Source organism: Frankliniella occidentalis, unplaced genomic scaffold (genome assembly GCF_000697945.3).
Source record: "Frankliniella occidentalis isolate FOCC.00 unplaced genomic scaffold, Focc_3.1 Scaffold73, whole genome shotgun sequence".
NCBI lineage: Eukaryota > Metazoa > Arthropoda > Insecta > Thysanoptera > Thripidae > Frankliniella > Frankliniella occidentalis.
The window spans coordinates 937,560-962,155 of NW_026267203.1; the positions used below are offsets into that span (position 1 = coordinate 937,560).

Sequence of the window (24,596 nt, forward strand, 5' to 3'; positions counted from 1 at the left end):
AGCTCTTCTACTTTGGGTGAAAAGTAAAAGGATGAAAAACAAACAACTAATATAATACTGTAAGAGTATTTATTATCAATAGTTTCATAACACTTATTTACCCAGCAGCCAAGGGTAAATATTTTAGACACCAAGTTTACACATGAAGCTAAGCCTGTTGTAGAAAAAAAAAAAAGAAAAAGAGATAAGATGGAAGAGCCTTGAACCAAGCTATAGAGTAGCAAGTTGTGATGTGCCTGTATCAATTGGAAAGCATGGGATTGATGGGTATCCTGAACAAAGCTCTCAGAAAAATAAAATAGGTGTAAGGATATATTTGCAAATAAAATGTGCACACTCAAATAGTACTTTTCTGTACAAAGTTCATATGGGTTGGAAATTCATTTCTCTTAAGCTTTGATTGTACGTTGAATATAAATACTAATAACACTATGCAACAATTTCATCCTAATGATTTTTCTCATCTTAGCTGCTGCTGCAATATGTAAGTTCAAGTCACATCCACTTCTTTACATGTTTACAATTCCTAAATTCATGATCAGAGCAAGCTTACAGCACTAGCTATGTACATTTCACAACACACTTTTGGACAAGAACAATACAAAATTGATTCAATCACCTGACATGCGCTTAAACAATGCGCCTTACATCACCAATACTGTAACATTAATCATTTAAACACATGGGCAGGCAGTTAGACTGGTCAACAGACAAATAAATTAAGAAATAGTTCCAAGCTAGAAACGTCAGTTTTCTTTAAAACGGAAAAAAAGGCAACCTTAAAACAAGTCCATTTGTCCCCAAAATAAACATATATTTATATATGTATTATGTATATATATATTATATAAAAAAGAATACTACAGTGATAATCTTTTATTTTTTGGCTAAATAAATAGAAGCCAAAGAATAGGACTCAAAATGGCCTCCAGCTCCACAATTGTTCATCATACACACTACCAGTTAAATATTCAACTTTTCTGAGGAGGAAAGGCTATCACAGAATGCACAGTCAAATAACTAGAAAAGAAATACAAGACTTTGATGCAAAAATTTATGATTATATACAATACGCAACATGGCAATGTGTTTGGTTGGGAAGAAGAAGCAGCACAAACAAATGAGCTAAAATTTATGGATAAAAACTGGGAACTAAGTGGCATTGTAGCCACATTGTGAATGCAATAAGACTATTGCTGCTCCCCTTCCACAACACAGCCATGCTCGGTAAACGTAACCTCAACAGCTCTACGTACACCACCTTAAAGATTAAAAGATATCAAAATATACAGGAGATAAACAATGGGACACAATAAGCTAGCAGCACATACACCCAACTCTCAGACAATAAAAACAAGACAATTTAAAATTGAATATGGAGAAGAATTTAGACTATACACACTTCATTTCATTAAAAAGACACATTTTTGCATCGAAGTCTATTAATTCTAAAAAACAAACATTATGATACAAAAGTGAAAATAGAAGTTTTCAAGATTCTAGTGATGGCAAGTTCCGCCTATGCCTCATCAGATTCTGACTCCTCCCTCGAGCGGCCGGTCCCGGTGGTGGACGCCGCCTGCTCGCGTGCAGCGCGCGCAGCCGCGGCCGCCGCAGCTCGGCCAGCACTGCTGCGCAACACCTTCCGCTCCACAAGCGAGTCGTCCTCGGGGGACTTGCCCTTGCTGCTGCTACTACTGCCTCCGCGCCGGCGAACACCTCGCGCCTTGCCCTGCTCCTCGTTGTCGGCCTCCTCTTGCCCAGGAGGGGCCTCCAGCTCGGAGTTCTTGGCGTCCGGCGCACTCTCCGGAACGGTGTCGCCTGCTGGGGGCGGCGCGTCCTCGACGGCCACTTTGTCCTGAGCAGCGTCCTCGACCTTCTCCTCCCTCGCCCTCTTGGACGACGCCGCCATGTCCAGGACGGCGGCCTCTCCAGCGTCGTCCGCCTCTCGCGGGCGCTTCGAAGGCCGCTCGCTTGGAATGTCGCTCACCTCACCGACAACTTCCCTGCTGTGCTTGCTACTTCTCTCGGTCACGGTAATGGAAAGGTCCGAGGCCGGTAGTTTCCGGGACAGGTCGGCCAGGTCGCCCTTTGTCAGGTCGTGGGCGTCCAGTGCCCTCGCCTTTCCTTTGTCGTCCGAAGCTTTTCTCATTTCGGCTTCTTGTCTCCTCGACTTCTCTTCAGACCAAGATCTTTCATCCTCCTTCCTGGACCTCATGTCCTTCACCCTGTCTTCCTTGTCTAACCTATCGTCTCTAGATCTGTCCCCACTTGATCTACTCTCGCCCTTGCTTGGCGAGATCAGCTCCATGGGAGCCTCTGCAGTTTTTCTCTTCCGATCGTCGGTCCCAGCTCCGCGCATCACGAGGTCCCACGAAGGATTCCCGAGCAGGCTTGCCATCTGAATGGCCTCTCGGCTCTGCTTGGCGAGAGCACCCGAAGCCAAGCTCTGGCCCAGGCTCTCCAACGCCTCCTTCACCACGGCGTCCCGGGGACGCTTTGAGGTCGAGTCGGTGGCCCCACGGTCACTGCTCCTCTCCGAGCTGGACCCCATGCTCCTGTCACTCCTCCCGATGAGCAGATCCGTCGGAACGTGGCCGTACTTGTCCATGGCCTCCTTCATGACCAACTCCCGGGACTTGGCGTACGGGTCCGTGCTGCTACTACTGCTGCCGCCCCGAGAGGACGAGTGCGTCAAGCTCTCGAGGGCCGTCTTCATCATGACGTCCTTCATGGCGTCCTTGCTGCTCGACGAGCCCCTCGTCATGCTCTCCAGGGCTTCCCTCATCCTGGGGTCCGAGCGCATCTGCTCCGTCACTGAGTCGTACAGCCTGTTGATCATGGAGGCCTCCAGGCCCTGGCTGGCAGAGCTGCCGCGCTTGCTGTCGCTCGACGTGTAGGCCAAGGGCGACATGCCAGCGCCGGCCATGAGGTGGCGCAGGTTGTCGGCCTCCGCCTTGGACCGCCGCGCCCCACGGTCGTCCGCTCTGGACGCGTCGGAGCCCAGCCTGGATGACTTGCTGCTCAGGCTCTCCAAGAGCTTCGTGTCCTGTGGGAGCAGGAACGACTGCAGCTGCTGCTGCCGCTCTAGAGCCTCCCGCTGGTGCCGGTTGTTCGCGGCCACGGTGGACGCCGAGGTGATGGGCGCCGACGTTCTGCTGCTGCTGCTCTGGGTCTTGGCCGCCGACGAGCTCGAGCGCGACATGCTCGAGCTGGAAGAGGTGGTCGCCGTGCTGGCGAGGCTCCCGTTCAGGAGTCCCACCTGCGCCAGCGCGTCGTAGCTGAACGGGTTGAGGCCCCCGAGACCCAGCGGCGAGTACAGGAGGTTCGGGTTGGGGAACATGAAGGGCATCGACGAGGCGCTGGACGACGTCTTGGAGTTGCTCGTGCTCGTCGCCGCGCTCGAGCTCGTCATGGTAGAACTTGACCCTCGGTCACGAGAGCGCTCCTGATCGCGCGAACGGTCATCCCTGCGATCGCGATCCTTGTCGCCGTGCGAGTCCGTCTTCTTGGAGGACATGCTGGCCGACGAGCCGGAGGTTGGGGTGGCTGTCGTGCCGGCCGAGGCCAGCAGCTCCGTCAACGCGGCCGCGTCCATGCCGGACAGGCCGGGGAGCCCCAGGCTCGCCAGGTTGGCGAACAGCGAGCTGGATAGGCCGAGGTTGCTGAGGTTGCCCAGCCCGCCCATGCTGCCCAAGGCGGCCGCGTTCATGTTGGGCAGGCCGGCGAAGGGCAGGAGGAAGTTGCTCTGCGCCATGCTGAGCAGGCTGGGGTTGAGCGAGCCCAGGCCCTGGTAGTTCAGGGCGGACGCGCTGCTGGACGCGGCCTGGCTCGTCGGGCTGGCCATGATGGGCGGCCGCCCGGGCTTCTTGCGCTCGCCGCCGGGCACCCTCTTCTGCAGGTCGTGAGGCAGGTTCCCCCGCTCCTTCACCAGCTCGGCCCACTTGGGGTCCACGTCGAACATGGGGTTCTCGAGCAGCCAGGCGGCGAGGTGCTTCAGCGGAGGCGCCTTGTTGCCCGTCAGCTAGAGAAAAAGAAAACGAAATACGTTTGTGACGATTGCACGCATGAGTGAGAAACATCTTACCTATCTATCAACCAATCTATCAACCCACCTTCTTTCCTGTTAATCTATTGATAACAGACACATTTTCCTCCCCGGTCAGCTTTTTCCAGTCAAGTAAGGTGGGATCAACGCGAGGTCTCCTCTTCCTGGGCAAGAAATCTCCCAGGCCTGCAGCAGCGGCAGCCTCAGCAGCAGCTTGCTCAGAAAGCCATTTATTCACCTGAAATTACACAAGGTAAGTGAGAAAGCAGTCATCAAAATATTGTGAAAGCGTAATCAACATTTTCAAACATTTCTTTACCTTGGCATCATGCGAGTAGGAGTTGATTTTGCTTAGTTCTGCAGCCTTGTTCACATCTGCAAGGATTTGCTCGTAGGCCTTACGCTGTGCAGAGCTCGATGTGGTACTCTGCAAGAGTTTCTGCTGCTGCAGAATTTGCTGTTGCAACTGGTGCTGTAAATGAATTTTAAGGTAATTTTCAGCAACAAATCAATGACAAATGAAAGTATATTTATCAGAATCAGAATTTTACCTGTTTCAGCAGCAGGTTGTGTTGCTCTGCTTGAGCAAGGTATGAGTAGGAGTCCTTGGCAAGGTTGGCGCTGCTGCTTGTATTGCTGCTTGAAGTATTACGAGATGATGACTGATTTGAGGAAGAATGTGGGTGCTGAACTGAAGTAACAGTGATTGAAAATGGAGGTTTGTTTGAGGACCCAGAAGACGAGTGAGTAGGAGTTGGTGTCCTAGATGACGACGACGCCGGAGTAACAGTAACTCCGGGAGGGATCATGGGTGTGGGCGATCGCCGCTTCTGCATAGTATCCTTGGCTGCTGATAAGCCCATGACAATCTCATCCAATTTTCTGCGTTTCATTTCCTTTCCAACAACAGGTTCATCTGCTGGGACAGGTACATTCTTCTTCTGCATTAGCTTACCCAACATGTCATCCAGTTTGCTGCTCTTACGTTTCCTGCCCATAGAGAAGTCTTGGGCTTCATCTTCCCCACCTGCCCCATAAGAGTCTTCACTTGGAGTCTTTGACTTGGGAGGTCCAGACAAATCCATAGCGCCACTACTACTAGATGGACTGGGCGCTGGTGAGGCTGTGGGTGGAGGTGTAGGCTTGGGCTTGTTAGGCATCGTAAATTTACCAAGATCATATGGCATTGATATCACCCTTGGACCCTGCTGATGAGCAGGCGGCGGCTGATGAGCTGGTGTAGACCTACGAGAGTCATCAGAGGGAGATTCGTCATCCCAAGAGAGAGGTGACTGCTTGGGTTGAGGTGTAGGTTGTCTTCTATCAGATTGCTGAACTCGGTCGAGCTGATGTCTATCAAGAAGCTGATGGCGTTCTAGCTCCTTGTACTGACGCTGCTGGCGTTCCATCTGCTCTCTTTGTTGCTGCTGACGATCATAGGGCCTTTCATAATGTCTATCATTTCTATCTTGTCTATCAAACCTGTCTCTCTCTGTTCTGTAGCCCATGTGGGAAGACTGGTGTTGATTTGAAGAATTTGTACTGTTAAGTAAGGCATGGAGCTTGGCTCTTTCAGTTTCCACATCAATGGCAATGTGTCTCTTCCTCTTCCGTATGAACTGATTGTACTGAGAAGACATAGAGCCATTGTCAGTGGTGATAGTTATGACATCAGAACTGTCAGAGTATGGTGTTGAGGCACCATCCCGCCTGTCGTTCACTGTCTCGATGTACGAAAGATCGACATCAAGACCGGAATTGTGATTGTTAGGAATAGTTGCTGTAACTCCGGGAGGCAAAACAACAGGTAACTGAGGCACTGTTGACTGGAAAACTGAGAAGTTTCTTGACACAGGCCATTCACCTTTCTCCACACAATGCACAATATGCTGCAAACGAGCTTCAATGGCCATGTCTTTGGGCCACTTGATCTGACTCTGGAAGCTTTGAGCAAGAAGCTGGGATACAGAGGGGTCCAGCTTGTCCATGGATTGCAATTGCTGCAGAGCTTGAGCACTGTTCATGCCTTGGAGGGATTGTTGAATTTGTGCAAAAGTCTGCTGGTTGAATGAGGCTGGTTGACTTCCAAAAGTGGGCTTTGGAGTAAAGGACTGTTTAACTGTAGTGGCTTGGGATGACGGAACCTTTTGAGAATCAAGAACTATTGTGTCAATTTCCGGAAGACGTGATAGAGGATGGACTACCTCAATATCGGGATACAGAGCTTTCAATTCTGATTGAACTTTCCCGTGGATTTCCTTCTCTATTTTAACATCAGGGCCACCAGATGAAGATTTGACCCCATCAGTAACATCTTTGGTGTCAACAGTTTCCTCCTTTGATGAAGGTGAACCTATTTTCACATCCTTTTTAGGCTCTTCATCCACAGTCTTGCTCCCTTCCTTTGAAGACTCTTTCTCAATTTTACCATCACTTTCAGCCTTGTCAGTGGGGCTTTCCTCCTTTTCTTTGCCTGTTTCAACAGTTTCCTCTTCTGTTTGTTCATCCTTCTTTCCCTCTGTAGAATCTTCGGTAACCTCTGTCTTTTCAGGCACTTTTTCAACTTTCTCTGCAATACTCTCCTCCTCCTCTGTTTTTTCTGCTCCTTTTTCGTCAATTTTATCATCTTTTGCTACATCAGCCATATCCACATCTAGGTTTTCAGTCTTAGAATCTTTAGATGCCTCATCGGAAGGTTTCTCTTCACTCTCTGTTGAAGTGGATTGCTTCTCTTCCTCCTGAGCAACCTTTGGTTCCTCTGGCTCCTTCTCATCTGTGGGAACAGCCTGGGTTTCAGAAGAAGTCTCTTTTTCCTTCACCTCGTCCTTTGCTCCACTAGTTTCAACTTCCATTTCTTCATCTTCAACAGTCTTCTTTTCCTTCACTTCAGTGTTGATATCAGCCTTTTCTTCAGTTTCACCCTCAGTCATTTTCTCTTCAGATGACTTGATTTCATCTGCTGCTAGTTCCTTAGGAGTATCAGTGTTTTCAGGAGTTTTCTCAATTTTAGAGCTAGTTTCAGTGTTGCTCCCTTCTACTTCCTTGGCACTCAAATCATTGGCTTCTACTTTAGGTTGTACTTCTTTTTCTTCAAGATCTATCTTGGGTTCAGAATCAGCCTTGTCAAGGTTCTGTTTGGCTTTGTCAGTATTGTCATCAGGCTCAGTTTTAACTACAGGAGGTTTGACATCCTCTTTTTCAGATTTCACAGCCATATCAACTTCTGGCTTCACTCCAAGTTTTTCAATGCTCAGAGTACCTTCACCTTTCTCAAGCTTAACCAGAATTTCACCCTTATCCATTCGGAGGATATCCTCTGGACGCTCAAGTTTCATTCCAGTCGCTGAATTTTTACTTTCCTGTTCAGGTTCTTTCTTTACTTTAGCAGAGCTGGTAAGAGATTCCCCAACTAGGAGTTTACGAATTATCTTCTGGAAAGATAATTCTGGATCATTCAGAATGTAGTGGTCAGTGCGCACAAGTCCATGTCTGAAAGAAAGCACAATGAACAATTAATAGATGCTAGAGTGGTGAAAAACTGTTGAACCATGTTATGATAACATTTTTTAGCAAGTGATAACATACTTGGCAACTCCAGCAAGAAGATCTTTATCATGTCGACCTGGAATCCACCACTCAGGCATGTCAGCAGATGTCTTGCAAAGTTTGAGACGTTCATCTAGTTTAGGATGATGGAGGATGTCTTCCCGAATTTTGCTCATTAACTCCATTCGGTCAAGCACCTTCCTGGCTCTTTCCTCACTTAAAGGTTCCACAGCCATGTCACTTTGTTCTAAAAGAAGAAAACAAAGATAAATTGATTTAACTCTTGCTTCCTTCTAAGTAAGCGTAAATCAAATACACAAATATACATACCTTCTTCAGCATTTAGTTTAACACCGCAAGTTCGTTTCAGCATAGCACAAAATGCTCGATAGTATTCAGTCATGGTATCGTCATACTTTTTCTCTAGATGGGCCATTAATCGGAACTTTGACCAATCAAACTGACCACTTTTCCTGTAAAAAGAGGTAAACATAAGTATCCAATTGAGCTGAAAAGGAAGTTTAGGGCATCAAATAATAGGCACATACCGATCAATTTCAACCCCATACATGGAGATGGCTCTCAGGAAATCAGCCTCTTCCCGTCTAGACCATTTCCTCTGGCTGCAATCAAGGCGCTGGCGTTCTCTCTCCCTCACAATTTGCTCTATCTTTTCTCGACGTTCCATCTTCTGCAAATAAAAGACAAGAACTTTTAGTAAATTGCATAATATTTAAGGATAGTCATACTAATTGGATTCACTTGAACATATTGGAAAGTATATATATTGACTATAATGGAAGCAATTTGGTGTCTTTTCACACCATAATGAGAAAAGCTTTAGCATAAATAGCAGCAGCAGTATTCGGACTAGTATTAGGTTGAGTAAGCAGAAACTACAAAGAGTTTGCTCGGTTGATGAAAATACAATCTATAAGTAGTACAAGCTATGGTATTCATATAGCTTGGAAGTGAATTTACATATTATTTGTTAATAGCTCATAACTGAATTGGGAAAATAGAATCAATAAGCTGTGTAGTAAAGATTGAGTAGAATGAGGCATAGATTAAAGGATGTAAGGGAGAGTTCCTTCACTGCCAGACAGCAAATAGGAATTAAAAAGAGCAGCAAAAAGCACTTGGCATTGAATTAAATGGCTGAGCTGTAACTTGAGCTAAGATTGAGTGCAGGCAGCAAGAAGGAAGCAAAGCCAAGAACCATGTGTTTTACTTACTTTTTAGAGTATCCAAATTTGGCAGAAAAATCAAGAATATAGTATGGTTTTAGTAAGGATCATCAGAAGGTATAAAACAAATTCAATAGAGGAGGTTTTGCACACAATCCAGCATAAAATTACAAAAAGAGGACATGTTGAAGGGGTGTTACTTGTGTCTTAAGCTGTTAATCTTAGAGAGAAATCTTAAGAGGTACATGAATGGATGTGGATAGACAGAAACCACAAGGTGAGAACAGGCGTTTATGCTCTTCACTGTTACTGATATAAGCTACAAGCAACAGAAAAAAAAAAGAAAGAAAATATCAGCTAGGGCATGCAGGAGCCATGCAAACAATGTGGGTTTTTAAATGAAGATACTTTACCCATAAATACATGGCTAGCTGCTGAAAGTCCACTCCGGGTGTGTTCAGAGCGTCTCTCAAGACAGCATGCTGCTCTCCCTCTACCCCTCGTTGCTACAACAACATGGACAGCTTGGTCAACTACAGGGACATTATCATGCACAAATATCCACACTAACTCTTGTCACTTCTTTAACAAGAGAACATCCTAATTATTTTTTTTTGTTGTTTTTGAATGATATAGTCAAGATAGTCAAACTTTAGCTAGAAAACAGCGGTCAGTTGAACTAGAGAATGAGCTAAGATACATGAAAATTATGATAAAAATAAAAGGCAATCTCTTCATTTAAATGTACCCGAAATAAAAACTTTCATAAACAACTTCTGAGGCAAATTAGCTACCTATGATTGATAAACTACTTGCATGCTCAATAATCCTCCACCAAAAAACTTTATTCTTGACTGTACTCCTAGATAGTTAAATATTTAGAATCATACTTCAAATCACAAACATTACTGGCAAACAACAATTTTTTCTACTTCACTTTCAAGTCACACCTGAAAAGTTTCATTTATAAACAGCAAAGAAAAACATTCCCAAAGAATGCGCAAAACAATCTACTAGCACTTGGTACACAGAACTACAAACTAGCAGAAGAGAGTAGAAAGAAACCATAAATAAGAACTTCAAGTTTACCAATGAAGAGCACAAAGGCAAATCACGCATTCACTGACTTTATGAAAAAAAGGGGAGGAGGGGGGAAAGAACAGCTAGATAGACGGGGAATTCACTTCTGCCGTCTCTAAATGAGCAATAAAATATGTATTAATAAATCCCAATGATCTGGAACTTTCATAACATCACCTTGAATTAGGCTTTGCATTACCAATAACATTGTTCAGGGAAGTTCTGATCAAATAACTGCATGTATCAATCCCATGAAAGACAAGACAATTCGTTGGATGACAAGTAAAATTGATGTATAACATACCTTGGCTTTCTGCATTTGCATAAGTTCTTGCTTTTTGAAGTTTCGCTGATAGGCTGTAATGACACGACGCAACCGAGTGTTCAGGTCGACAGCAGATGGCCACTCCATATCTTGAGTGTTGAGAGACTTTGATTCGTCATTGGCTTGAGATTCAGAAGCAGGGGATTGAGGAGCAGCAGAACTTGGCTTTGACTCGCCATCATCTGATTTCCCTGTATTTGAAGTTTCAGACCCATTGGCATCCTTTGAATCCTCTGCATCTTCAGGGGTCTTTAAAATTCCTTTCAAACGTCCCCGTCTTTCTAGCCCTTCATCCTCTTCATCACTCAGTTTATCTTCATCTTGCCTGCAAGGAAAGAAATTAAATTACAGGACTGAAGAATAAACACAAGATAACTAACTAACTTGTGTTAAAAAAAAAATGGCTCATAAGATGTTCCCAATCAGAGCCAAGGGAGTATTGTCAAGAGAGATCTCCTCACATGCCACCTATATTCAATTGACAAGCAAAGAATGGAGAAACTGAAAAACTGTATTATTTATAGAAGCTGAAGCAATGAACAGCAGCTCAAAAGGTAGGGTAGAATAAATAGGAAGCAAGTAACTTTGAAACTTAAAAGAAATTCTATCTTGAGGAGATTATGTTAATGCATCCTGTAGAGAAACTACATTGATTGTCAACTAAATAAAAACTAATTTTTAAATATCAACTACACACGTCTTGAGAGTACAAAAACAGATAACCATGAGATTCTCTTCGTACAATTCTTAAAAATTAGTAAAAATGTAATTTGAGCTATACTTACAGAGAACTACTTTCACCAAGTATAGCAGAACCTGGATCCAGGGGACCTAGACGAGCGAGGAATCCTAGGGCTGGGTCGTTTCTCATAGCAGCATAGTTTTCATACCCATGCTTAAATGTACCAACCAGGAGAGAACGGTCAGCATCTGAATCCCACCAATGCACAGGGAGCAGTTCACACGGGGGTGGATATACCGGCAAGGCACTGAAAAAATGCATGAATACAGCAAAATATCAGTAAAGGCGCTAAGCAAATTATATCGCTTGAAAATCTAACAAGAGAAGAATACAATAGTGGCAAAGCACAGTATGGCAAAGCAAAGTGTCTGGAACACCAGTAATTTGAAGATAATTTAAACACAAATAACAAGATTAGATTACAAGAATTGGGTTCATTTACTTTTTCTCTAGAGAGCTCCACAATTGGAATAATTGAATACTCAAGGGAAACGAGATACAGACAGCAAGCACTAGTCATTTTAGATAAGCTGGCCAGATATAAAAGAGCTAAAAAGTTCAGGTGCCATGTGTGTGCGATGGGAGGCATGGGCTGTGTGAGCATAAGCAAGATCTAATAGGTAATTGAAAGACAGAATGTTGTATTACCTGACAGGGACGTTATCAGATATTTGGTCCAACACCTCAGCAAGAACTTCATGCTTGATGTAATACAACAACCGCACTCTAAGCAAAACTCTGCAAAAGAGGAAAAAATGAATTACACAATTAAGATAACACAAAGATTTGAAATTACAGCAGTAAATTCAGCAAGTAGTTCTTCCCTTTTGAAATGAAGTAACTTACTTGTTAGCATGACGAAGAAGATGCTTCTTGTATGTTGGCTCCAAGTAAATGTCACCATCATATTTTTCACTACTACTCCAATGGTCTTTATCCATATTATTTTGACCAAAGTTACGCCCATCTTTAGATTTCATTTTCTTGGGTTTGCGACCACCTCGAGGGACAGGAGAATTTAATCCTGTTAAAATTGTGCGCATTGTAGTTCGGTAACAGTTTGCTTTCAGACGGATTTAAATGAAAAATAGATTACTTACCCATGTGATTTTTGTGGATGACTGTTTGTCCATTCTCTGTAGGCGTAATAAGATCCCAAATGAAAGCTCGGATTTTCTCATCTCCACGGTAAAACCGTAGGCAGAACAAAAGCTGAAAGAGGGTTCAATTAAGTAATGCACTAAATGGTATCCATGATAAATATTCTGTACCAAGAGTAAGTACTTACAATGACCCTAGCGCAGTCTTCAAACGCTCTGTCAGTCCAGCCTTTGCGGAACTGGCTAATTGACAAACATTCCTGCCATCTTCCCCATCCAAAAGTAAGAAGGCCACGCTCAACTTTGAAACACTCACTTCTATCCCAGCTTCCATACGCAATTTCGCCTTCTCTAGGTACATAGTCATCTGGTCTCCGATGTTTCTTATCTTTGCTCTTAGAAAGCTTATTACCTTTTCGACCTGCACACAAAAACAGAAACATGAGCCAAAGTGATACTTTATGAAGGCAACAAATGCAAAACTATGAATGATTGTTTCTTGTTCAACTACCTCTTCTTCCAAGGCCTTCCTCTTCTCCCTCATCAGAATCAGAATTAGACGATTCCAGTTCAGACATATTGAGGGTTGATTCATCATGCCCATATCTCTTGATCTGAGTTCGTCGCCTTGGTTCAGAAATCACCAAATTTTCCTGCAATAAAAACATAGTAAAATGAATGAAAGTCAAACAATGAATTGCAAGACATTTTACGCGAAACAGCCTCCATTCAGATATTATGAGAAAAGTTTAACTCAGCGAATGCCTAAAGCATCCTCAGTATTAGCATGGCTAGACATCATCATGGAGGTTCATAAAAAAAGACTTAAGAGAACTAATTTGTTAAACTCCACAAATAATCATTCAGATCACAGTTAGAATTCAGCGAATGCCTAAAGCACCCTCAGAATTAGCATGGTAAAACATCATAATAAGATTCATGGAGCATAATGAATATTTAATTGAATATTTAAGTAAAACTGTTTAAAGCAATGTTGGTCAGTGTGGTCAGTGCAAAGTAAGAAATCTACTCAAAATTACAGGTCTACAATAACACCCTATGTTCCTTCATTCAGATAACTTGAGAAACTTTGAACTCAGCGAATACCTACAGCATCCTCAGTATTAGCATGGCAAGACATCACTATGAAGGTACACAAGATATTATGGTGCAAAATCAACAGACAGGCAAAACGTACCTCTTCACATTTCTCAGTAGTATCAATCTCAGCTTTCTTTGCCCACTTCGTCCAGAAGTCAGGATCATCAATATTGATATCTTGGCGGGCAGTTGAGCACGCAAAACTGGCTTTGGAGAAGGTGGATCCTTTCTCTGATTCAATGGTAATGATCTGGGTTCGTCTTTCAAGAATTTGATCGATGTCTTCTTCACAGAATTTATCTGCATCATTGTCTTCATCCATAATAGCTCCGTACGCTCCTTTCTTTAACAGGTCCTCAATTTCTTTCTTGGTCAACTGTTTACTATTACCCGCGTCTTTTCCACTCTGAGAAGTGTTCATACTCTGTAGAATGGCCTTATCAAGACCTAGCTTGAGAGAGGCTTTGTCAAACATTTCTCGTTCATAGGTGTTGCGGCAAAGTAAACGATACACCTTCACCATCTTCTGTTGCCCAATACGATGACAGCGAGCTTGAGCCTGAAAATTAAGTCTTGTATCTTAGTATTTACTAACAAGAACATAACTAATAATTCACAAAATTAATATAAACAAACCTGTAAATCGTTCTGAGGGTTCCAATCACTGTCAAAGATAATAACAGTGTCAGCAGCAGTTAAATTGATACCCTGGCCACCAGCCTTGGTGCACAGAAGAAACACAAATCTATCAGAATCCGGTTTACAAAATCTATCAATGGCAGCTTGACGTAGATTTCCTCTGATGCGACCATCAATTCTTTCGAATGGGTACCTAAGATTGGGAGGTAAAATGTTAGAGCATGTAAAGAAAATACATACATTTCAATGCAGTAGTACTTCAGAGTTTCACAAGCAACCAGCGAACTTACTTTTGATACACAAGGTAGTCTTCAAGAATATCCAAACACCGTACCATTTGACTGAATATTAAGACCCTGTGGCCATTTGATTTCAGTTTAGGGAGAAGCTTATCAATTAGCACCATTTTACCAGAGGAACTGATAAGAGCCTTATAGTAAGAATCTGGATCTTCTCCACTGGCTATTTTAAAATCCCATTGGATTTGATCCTCAGCACCTGCAGAAAGAAAATGTCAAATGAAGTTAGGTTTAAAAATTAAAAAAATAAATAAAATAAAAAGTAAAATAGGACAAAATAGTCTAACCAATATTGAGAAGAGCCACAAGTTCAACTACAAAATAAAAAACAAACATATGCTTACCATTCAGGAGGTAAGGATGAATGCAACATTTACGAAGTTCCATCATAGTGTTCATCAAATTGGGAACATTATTAGAGGTGGTTCCTTTGGCAAGGAATGAGAAATTTCTTTCAAGAATACCTCTGTAGTATTTTTTCTGAATATTTGTAAGTTCCACCTAACACAGAAGATAATTGATGTGAGAATGGAATTAAATACACATTTCTAATGCTTACTTGTGGTGCCAAGGATATTTACCTCTACCACTGTTTCTTCTTTAGGAGCAATGCTCTTCTCAACGTCCTCTTTGAGTCGACGAAGCATCATTGGTTTCAACACTAGTTGAAGTTTATTAACTTCAGTTTCTGATTTCAATGCACCGAAGTCTTGAAGGAAAGCTTCACTGCTAGTGAACTGGGAAGGCTCCAGGAAGTTAAGAAGGGAGAAAAGTTCATTCACATTATTTTGAAGTGGTGTTCCAGACAGCAGCACTCGATGTTCCTGCAAAGTAAATTTATAATTAACAACCTCATAGATAATAGCTAAAACCCATAATTAATTCTCCAAGACATATACATACCAATTTCAATGAACGTAAACCTTCCAACAGTTTGCAATTTCTATTCTTTAATCTGTGAGCTTCGTCAATGACACAAAGACGCCAATTAAAACTTTTCAGTTCAGCAACATCAGTTATGATCATCTCAAAGGTGGTAATTAGGACATTGAATTTTTGGATATCACGAATGGTCTGCCCCCTATCATTTCTGTAGTAGAGCTCGTACTCCATAAGCATATTTCGGCTTGCGCCCCTGAAAAGAAGAATAAATTATTAAAAGGTCTGAATTGCTAAATTGTCAGGAAACTTGTTGAGTTGACTTACGATCCATGGTAAACAACAACATTAAGATCAGTCCATGCTTCAAATTCCCTTTGCCAATTTGGAATTGTTGAGAGAGGAGCAATAACTAGGAAAGGTCCTCTGATGCCATACTTGTATACAGAATACACAAATGTTAGGGACTGGATAGTTTTTCCTAGACCCATTTCATCAGCTAAAATACAATTTCGCCTGCAAGTACAGAAAAATTTAATACATAATGAACAATTGCTACATTCAATACTTTCCTAAGAGTTCTGAAAATGTTCACTTACCCATTATACCAAGAAAACATGAGCCAGTTCAATCCCTCTAGCTGATATTCTCTCAATGTGTTCCCATTCTTAAAAGTAGGAGACGAATCCATCTGACACCAGTCATCAGCAACTGGTCGCTTCTTAGGCTGCAACAGGAGGAGCAGTGTTAAAAATGACATGGGTAATTGAAGAGAAAAATAAATTCCTTGCTAGATGTTTTCTTACCCTCCATTGGTCTCTTGGAGGAACTTTACGGAATCGTTCAAATTCTGCAATTTTCAGAGGATCAACGTCTTCCTCTAGCTCCCAAGTGGAGTCTTCATACTGCAGTGAGCGCCATTTCACTAAATAATGCTTAACTGAATGGCCAGTATTTGGATCTTGCTGTTCTGTCACATCAAGGACTCTGTCCACCTCAACATAATCAGGGTTGAATGGGTCCTCCTCAAGCTGTAATGGATATCAAGTGTAAAAAAGGGAACAGAAATGACATAGTAATACAAGTAAATTATAGCACTTACATTCTCAAAGATGTTCGTTAGATGAGACATTTTCTGCATGAAACGTTTTATCTTTCCCTGCACTCTTTTGTCACCCTTAAGAAGTTCCTCTTCAGTTTTCCACTCACAGTGAAGATAAGAAAAGTTTCTGTACTTCACGTAAAATTCATCAACTTCAACCCATTCCTTCTCATCATCATTCTTTTCTTCATCTTTCTTTTCTTCATCTTTCTTTCCATCCTCCTCCTTTTTAATTGCTTCCTCTGCCTCTACCTTTTTCTCCTTGTCATCATCTTGGTCTTTATCGTCATCCACTTTTTCCTTTTCTTGTGCTTCACCCTCATCTTCTGGGTCAGTTTTCTTAGATTCATCTGTCACTGGTTGACCCTTCTCACTGGCATTTGTGGTCTCTTCATCAGCTTTAACAGCATCAACATCTTCACTCTTTTCCTTTTCTGCTTCATCTTCTTTAGGCTTTTCACCATTATCACAGGTTTCAGTTTTTGGAGATTCATCTTTTGTTTCTACCTTATCACTGGAATCAGGCATTTCATTTTCAGCTGGCGCAGCAGGAATTTGAGGTTCTGGGTCCTTCCTCAATTCACGCTTTCCCTTCCTAACAGCCAGAATGTGCTGCACAACCATTGTATCCTCTTCACCAGGGTTCTACAAAGAAAAGACAGAATGTTATAGAAAAATCCGCACTCTTGTATGAGATATGTAAATTCACAAGTACCTTAAACTACTTACAATGTACACATAATTGGGTTTAATAGGCACTTCGGCTGGTTCCACTTTTTCACCCTTTTCCACCTTGGCAACAGGTTGCTTAGGTTCCTTGGGCTCCTTTGGTTCTTTAGGATTTTTATCCTCATCATCAGAGAAACGCAACATGTCATCATCAACATACTTCTTACGATGAGTATTTCTGGCTGAGCGACGTTTCTAAGCACATAGAAAAAAAAAAGGCACAGTTAATTACATATGGCACTGAAATACTAGATTTGGAAAGGTGTATAACAAATTACACTTACAAGAACTGATCCTTCAGCATCTTCCTCTGGAGAGGCTGGTGGAGTAGCAAGCAAGACATCATCAACCTCATCTTCATCTTTTTCATATTCCTTCTTCCTCTTTTTACGACGGGAAGATGAACCTCCACCGCCGCCGCCACCACCGCCGCCGCCACTACTGCCACCACTGCTCCTACAAAAACAAAACAGTAAATGTGAGTTAAAAATGTTAAGAAACTCAACTCATTAAAATAAAATTAGAAAAATTAACATACTTTTTGGATCTAGTAGCAGCACCCGCTTTGGGTTTAGATCTTGATCTTGACTTGTTTTTCAGAGGTGAGCCTTCTTGCGTTGAATCTAGAGTAGTGTCAGGGTCAGTTGCTGGGGCACTTTCAGGATTATCTTCATCAGGCATGGCTATTGATGAAGTTTCGTCTGCATCTGCATCTGCTTGCAATGGAGTCTCCACATTTGTATCATCATCTTCAACTCCATCCTCATCATCTCGTTTCTTCTTTGGAGTTCGCCTTCTGGGTGCTTTTTCCTCACCTGAAGTCTTAGTTTCACGCTTTTTCTTTTCTTTTGGTGTTTTTGCTTCCTTAGCTGCTTTAGGAGCTTTAGGCTCTTTTGGAGCCTTTTCCTTTGGTGCCTTTGGAGTTTTAGGTTCTTTGGCCTCTTTGGGTTCCTTTGGCTTTCTGGACCTTGGTTTCCGTGCTCCCTTTTTCTTGTCACCATCATAATCTGACAGCTGTCCATCATGTATCTGTCCAGGAAAAGGCAATCCACCAGACGGAATTGGACCACCCATTCCACCCATGTGACCCATGGGTCCCATATGACCCATTGGACCCATAGCTCCCATAGGGCCACTAGGATACATGGGAATTTCACCAGGTTCAAGGCCTGATTGCTGTGACATCATGGGATACTCAAGAGGCTGTGTAATGCCACTTGACGTTGACACTTCTGACTTTGAGTCTGACGAACCAGGAGTTGGTTGCATGGGTGAGTGGAGGCTAGGTGAAGGCTGCATTGAGGAAGGAGCTAAGTAAGGCTCCGGAAGTTGGCCAAGATCCTGGGACGTGGCGTCACTGGAATTGTCGAGTTTCAAGTCTGGCGGTGGCACTGATGGAATGGGCGTGCTCGTCTCACTCTTCGTGTCCGGAGGGGAGGGTTCGAACTGGGGCGACTGTAAGTTGGTGTCCATCTGGGATGGAGTCGCGGCCTCGCTCTTCATTGGCGCTTCAGTGGGCATTTGAGGCGTCAGTGACGGGGGCTGCAGCGGCGGGGGCGTGTCCAGAGACGCCGGGTGGACGGGCTGCGACTGCAGGGTCGGCGCCTGCAGGGGGCTGGGCTGCGGGGGCTGATGCGGCTGCGGCGCCGGCTGCGGTGGCTGCTGCTGCTGCTGCTGCTGAGGGGGCTGCGGGGGCTGTGGCTGCGGTGCAGGTGGTGCCTGGGGCTGGACTTGAGGCGGAGCTTGCTGGTGAGGTTGCTGCTGGGGCACTTGTGGGGGCCCTGGTTGCATCAGAGACCCGTGCGGGGGGCCGAGGTGAGGCACTGGCGGTCCGGTGGGCCCGGTGGGCCCCGTGGGGCCTAAAGGACCCGTGGGCCCCGTGGGCCCCGTGGGCCCCATGGACATCATCTGGCCGGGCTGTAGGCTAGCTGGGCCCGGTGGTCCCGGCGGCCCGGGGACAGGTGGCCCCCCCATGTGAGGGGGTAGGAGGCCCCCCATGCGCGAGGGCGGTCCGGGCTGGGGCCCCGGCGGGCCCGACAGTCCAGGCAGGGGTCCCGGGCCCGGCCCAGGTCCTGGCCCAGGCCCGGGCCCGGGTCCCGGACCCGGCATGTGATGAGGTGACATGTGCGGAGGCATGTGCCCGCCCATGTGAGGTGGGCCGCCCATGTGAGGCGGGAGCCCCGACATGGGCATGTGCCCCGCTAGTCCGGGGGGCATGCCAGGGTGGTACGGCGGGCTACCCATGTCCGGGCCGGGCATGTTGTAGTTGGCGGCCGCGGCAGCAGCGGCGGCTGCAGCTGCGGCTGCTTCTGCCTCTATCTGCTGCTGCAGGGCGAGCTCCGCCTGGGCCTTCTTGGAGCGCGGCTTCTTGGCCCTCGGCGTGGTGGACTTGCCCCTGCCCTTGCCCCTGCCGCTGGTGGGCGCCGGCGGCTGGTACGGGCTCTCCATGGGGCTGTAGCCGTACAGGCCTTGCTGCTGCAGCAGGCACTGCGGCCCTCCGTTGCACCGGTCGCTAATCTCGTGCCGCTGCAGAATGGCCAGTCGGTTCTGGAGCTGGGGGATCTTCTGGTGCTCGGGCCCGGGCGGCATGCAGTACAGCTCTTGGATCTGCTGCTGCAGCGCCGCCATCTCTTGCTGGTGGCTCATTGGACCCTGGAATGGATACTCTCCGGGCATCATGCCCATCGACTGCGCAGACTGAGGGGCTGTCTGGCCCTGCGCGCCGTACATCGAGCCGTGCATGCTGTCCATGGAGCTGGCCCCCGGCCCCGAGGGCCCATGTGATCCAGGACCGTGTCCTGGCCCGTGACCTGGGCCGGGACCGTGACCCGGGCCGGACCCGTGCGGCCCGTGGGGCATCCCTGCGTAGACGTGTCCGCTGCTCCCGTGCATCTCCTTACTACCGTAAGGCATGCTATTGGCTCCCATGTAGCCACTATAACTAGACGGGTAACTCTGATTCATAGTACCATGGCTCATCAAGCTACTAGTGTCAGGTCCACTACCAGCTGGACTGCTGTTGGGATCCACAGTTGGCTGCGACTGTGGACCGTTCAGTTCAGACAAGCTGCTAGTCTTGGTCCCTTCTTTCTCTGCTGCACTTGCCGGAGTGCCTGGGGCAGGGCTGTATTCAGGCTGAGGTGCAGTAGTCCCCGTTGATTCTGTGGCCCCTGAAACTGAGGCTGGCTGAGTTGATGAGCCTGAAAAAGACAAACATTTGTATAATACAGGTAAACTTAGTTGTAAATGGATTAAAATGATGCAAAGTTCATGACTTACCTGACTGTGAATCTACCATTCCCATGCTTCCATTCATACTAAAAGCAGAACGATTACTGCCTTGTTGACCCCACTGCGGTGATACTGGGGTGCGTGCACCTAAAGGAGATGATTGCGGCTGACCCATTTGGCTACGAGGCCCATAACTAGGGTAATCAGATCCAGGTGCCACCTGAGGCATCACCATTTGCTCTAACTGTTGTAAAGTACTCTGTTGAGAAGGAAATGAGGATTGTGGTGTTGGGGTTGCAGACTTGGGCCGAGGAGATAAAGTTGCATGAGGATGAGGTGAGAGAGTACTGGGTTTGGCAGGAGACATCACAGGTCTTGGCGACATTTGTTGAGGTTGTTGTGGCCTAGGACTCATTTGAGGTGACAATTGAGGAAAAGGAGCACGGTACTGCGGGCTGGCTCCTCCTATGCCACCTTGAGGTCCTTTTTGACCAGCAGGATACTGCGGAGTGGATCCTACGTCAACACCAATAGGCCGAATGATAGGCTGGCTTGGTTGCTGCCCAGCTTGGGGTCCCTGACTCTGGGCCTGTGAGTGAGGAGTCGGCTGGGCAGGCTGTGAAGGTTGAGATTGAGGTTGAGATGAAGCTTGCTGCTGTTGCTGCTGTGGTGTGGCCTGCTGAGACTGCTGTTGGGTAGTTGATTGTGGTTGTCCAAAGCCAGTAAAGCCTTGCGCATAAGATTGGCTCTGCCCAGATGTCATATCTGACATTTGCATTTGAGATTGACCACCAGGATACTGAACATGATGCGGCATTCTTGCTCCAGCCTGATGCATTGATCCATAGCTGCCATATGATGCACTTGCAGCAGGATAATTCATACTTTGAGAATTTTGTGCATGGTACTGCTGCTGTTGAGTGCTTGGAGGCTGTTGTTGGGTAGGCTGTTGTTGCGATGCTTGATGAAGAGGCATCCGTTGCTGTTGCTGAGCAAGACTATAATTGCTTGTAGGAGGCATATTCTGATGGGGTTGCATCATTGAACCCATCATACCCTGCTGATTTGGATATTGCTGTGGAGGGAGCTTTGATTGGCTGCCCATAGCACTTGGATCTTGATAGCCCATGTGAGGCTGGCGGTATCCTCCCTGAGCCATTTGACTGTAGTGTTGCGCTTGTTGTCTATAATTAGCACCACTATTCCAACCTTGCATATTACTGGAATCCCCCATACCCATTGATTGATCGATTGAATACATATTGTCCATGCCACTGTATCCGTATTGACCTGGGGCCTGCGACTGAGGAGCCATACTCCTCACATAGCCCCCACTCATACTTGAAGCTGCGCTGGAAGGATGGATGGGCCTTGCTGCATCACCATACCCGCTGTGATTTTGGTGGTACATGGCCTGTGAAGATGGGTCCAAATGATTAGAGCCCGCGGGGAAATCACCCCCAAATGATGCAAGCTTCTGAAGGGGTGACTCTTGCTGTTGAGCTTGTGCTTGAGGCTGCTGCATATGTGGATAGGCAGCTGACTGCTTCTGAAGTGAGTCCTGTGGCATGTGAGGATACGGCTGTTTCTGCATGGAAGGGTGTTGCTGCATGTAGGCGGATTGCTGCTTCTGAATTGCAGCAGCCCCTGCATCGCCTGACGGGTATGCATGTTGCTGCTGTTGCGACTGCTGCTGTTGCTGTGAAGGTGGAGCTTGTTGTTGCTGCTGTTGTTGGTAGTCACCTCCGCCTCTTGTTGCCGCCGATGGGTCATAATTGTTGGATCCCAGGTCCAACCCAGCCAGCACGCTTCCAGTGACATCCTCACCAAACAGATCGTAAGAGTCCATCCTCTAAACGTGGGTGCCGAAACTGCTGGGAGCAGCAGCAGAGTGCGTGTGTATCGGTGTGGCTGCCACTCCCATGGTCAATCCAGCCGGCCTTATCCAGCACCACGGCCTAGGCCAGCCTGCAAACAGAACAACACAGGACATCATTAGTTCCATGTAGCACAAAATCAATTACAATATGTACAGAAGAAATTTGAGCAATCACAACAGCTTTTGCTAAACACAGGCAATAGATTAGTTAGAGAACACAATAGCAAAAGGTGTAAGCTGTGATAATTAAAAAACCTGCAGGAAACATCCAAGTCAATTTGAATTTGATGTGAGCACAAAGCAGACAGAAAACACTGATAGAAGTGGGTGCCTATTCTTAAAAATGTGAAATATACAAGCACCAACATTCTTAACAATTAGGCAAATGAATGGATTTTTATCAATGACATTAAGTAGAAAAAATCTTCAAATTTAGTCACATTAATACAAAAATTACTGTCTCTATTTTTAATATCAGAAAAGAAAATAATCCATGATTCTAATTAATTGATTAGGTGATGGTTGATTTGTTCCAGTTTCCGAGCCCTTGAGGGATGACGAAGAATATTCCTGATGAAACATGCCACATGGAAGGGGAAAAGCTATACGCTTACAGATCAGTCGCAATGTAAGAGCTATAACCTCTCCCCCTCCAGGAAGCAAAACTCTTCTATCTTCATTTTGGCTGATGATGATGCATGAAATTTAATATTTAGAATTATCAAAATAAACACACTACTTTTTTTACTTTTTTTCTATGGATGTAGCTTATTTAACAGTAAAAATAAGTCGAGTAAGCCAAAAGTAGAACAAAATGTGACATAAAAGGGCTTGAAAACTTTATGAAAGGTTAGTAAGCACACTCAAAACAAACACATCTTAACTAGGGAAGTAATTTGTAAAAATAAAACGAAAGTTACACAAATAGTAAAATCAAATAACAAAAGAGCACAGAAAATAATGGAAAGTCTCAATTCTAGCAAATATAAACATACGGGGAGGGTTTCCTCCTTCAATACACGCTATGTTTATACACGACTTGCTTGGTGTCGGGGCAGAAGATACCGCACTCCCACCGTACGCGCGCGAATTTAGAGTTACTAAACACAATAACTTGTGGAACTCTTCCAAAATGTGTTTAAAAGGTAGACGGATAAATCCCGTCAGAAATACAAACGATTTAGTTTCCCAAATACTTCGCCGACATTGATATTTCACAAAGTAGGTAACCCAAATGAACCGATCATGCAAAACAGCCTAGTAAGGTTAGATTTGGCGACGAAATTACACTATTATTACGCAGGTATAGCGAGCGTCACTAAAGGAGTGAGATACAAAAACACAAATCCCAATTTTTTAAATGTCAAATTTCCGCAAAACAACACTGTTTAAAGCCTACGTTTTAGGCACTTACGAAACGAAAGCTGATTGACAGGAGGAATACAAATCCAACACCCCAGCTTCGAATGAGGCTAGGCAGAGTCGGTAGCCGTTTATCCCACATACACGAATTACCAGCACCAAAACAACAAGCCCCAGCTACACTATTCAAACTTATTAAAATAGTTAGCGGTAGGTTGACCTATTCACATAGCCTATGCCTACCTGAGGCAACTTCACAAATTTTAACCACACAGATATTGGGGCAGGCCGCCAAAGCCGATGTCTGCGGACTTATACACCACACAAAACTTCGACGTGGACAAAACTAGGGCGGAAGAATTCCTCTTTTCTTTTCCTATCATTGCGGCAAAATTAGCGGGACCCTAAGAACAATGAACTTTATGAACGCCATTTGAAGTGTCCTCTTTCGGCTTGGGTGCCACAGAACGCTCGATAATTCTGTGAACGGGGTTTTCGCCGGCAGCGCTATGCGCCTACAACGCGAACCAGGGCGTGGTTACAAAACTGTTTTACTTCACTCCGCCACCATAGAACGCCTTTACTTACTATAAATTAGAATCCAACGCGTTCAAGTCTAAATTTAATGAAAACTTCCTTCTTCCCACATCTTACTTTAGGTATCACATAAAATAGCACATATTGCTTTGAGAGCGTCGATCTAATTGGTCAGAATAATGTCATCTGTATGTGTTTCCTCGTAAAAGCTGACCAATGAGAGCTAAGCTTACATACGGGCATTAGAAATGTGGAAACCGAACAGCCAATGGGAGAGAAGCATTTAGTCAGGATCCTACCCACAATGCATTGTACACAACGCAGGTTCAAATTTACTGCCGGCAGAAAAAAAAGGCACAATTTCATTGAAATTGTATCAAAATTTTGTAATTTGTTCGTGGGAGATATGAAAATGTCATTGTCCCACGTTCATGAAGTTCGAGTTTGTCTCTATAGACCCATTTTCTGTTATTAAAAGAAATCTCCTTGCAACATGCTCTCGGCGAGAAGCGTTTAGGGGTTTAGGATGGTTTTATCGTTTAGGTGACGAAAACGTGGAGTTGTTGGCCCCTCTATGACTGATAGCATTACTTCAATTTGTCCTTCTATGTAGGATATCGCCTCGTCTTGGTATTCTCATGATGTCGGTGTACTAACTTCGTAGTTGGGACAAATGGGGATGGCGATATGAGAAGCTCGGGGCAGAGGGCGCTAGTGGGCTGTGAGTTCAACTGTGGTGCGCGCGATTCAAACTCTGCTTGTTGTAGGGGTACCGAAATACGCGTTTGCGAAACGGGGAAGAAATATAGA

General features: G+C 45.0%; 1 protein-coding gene and 2 non-coding genes across 7 annotated transcripts; all 3 read right to left on the bottom strand.

The window, feature by feature from the left end:
• Positions 1 to 52: 52 nt before the first annotated feature.
• Positions 53 to 23,996, bottom strand: LOC113208632 (uncharacterized). 5 transcript variants are annotated; one of them, XM_026425717.2, is made up of 30 exons: positions 23,838 to 23,996; positions 20,057 to 21,976; positions 17,316 to 19,977; positions 17,062 to 17,233; positions 16,778 to 16,972; positions 16,049 to 16,693; positions 15,753 to 15,977; positions 15,546 to 15,673; positions 15,274 to 15,462; positions 14,971 to 15,202; positions 14,649 to 14,891; positions 14,412 to 14,568; positions 14,059 to 14,266; positions 13,766 to 13,961; positions 13,227 to 13,688; positions 12,540 to 12,681; positions 12,217 to 12,449; positions 12,029 to 12,140; positions 11,775 to 11,952; positions 11,577 to 11,666; positions 10,972 to 11,175; positions 10,166 to 10,511; positions 9,195 to 9,287; positions 8,143 to 8,282; positions 7,925 to 8,067; positions 7,634 to 7,841; positions 4,600 to 7,537; positions 4,368 to 4,520; positions 4,116 to 4,286; positions 53 to 4,024 (listed from the first exon to the last, which is right to left on the bottom strand). In XM_026425717.2, exons 2-30 carry the CDS (start codon positions 21,855 to 21,857, stop codon positions 1,520 to 1,522), a joined length of 15,171 nt encoding a protein of 5,056 aa, XP_026281502.1. In that variant the 5' UTR covers positions 21,858 to 21,976; positions 23,838 to 23,996; the 3' UTR covers positions 53 to 1,519. The 5 variants fall into 5 exon arrangements, with proteins under 5 accessions (XP_026281502.1, XP_026281500.1, XP_026281501.1 ...); XM_026425715.2 differs by having other exon boundaries at positions 8,143 to 8,285; XM_026425716.2 differs by lacking the exon at positions 23,838 to 23,996 and adding an exon at positions 23,493 to 23,774 and having other exon boundaries at positions 8,143 to 8,285.
• Positions 12,753 to 12,835, bottom strand: LOC113208648 (small nucleolar RNA U6-53/MBII-28). The gene has a single exon (XR_003303522.1). It is a non-coding gene; the product is annotated as a small nucleolar RNA U6-53/MBII-28 (small nucleolar RNA).
• LOC113208649 (small nucleolar RNA U6-53/MBII-28) lies at positions 13,095 to 13,177 on the bottom strand. Its single transcript, XR_003303523.1, has one exon. It is a non-coding gene; the product is annotated as a small nucleolar RNA U6-53/MBII-28 (small nucleolar RNA).
• Positions 23,997 to 24,596: the final 600 nt, after the last annotated feature.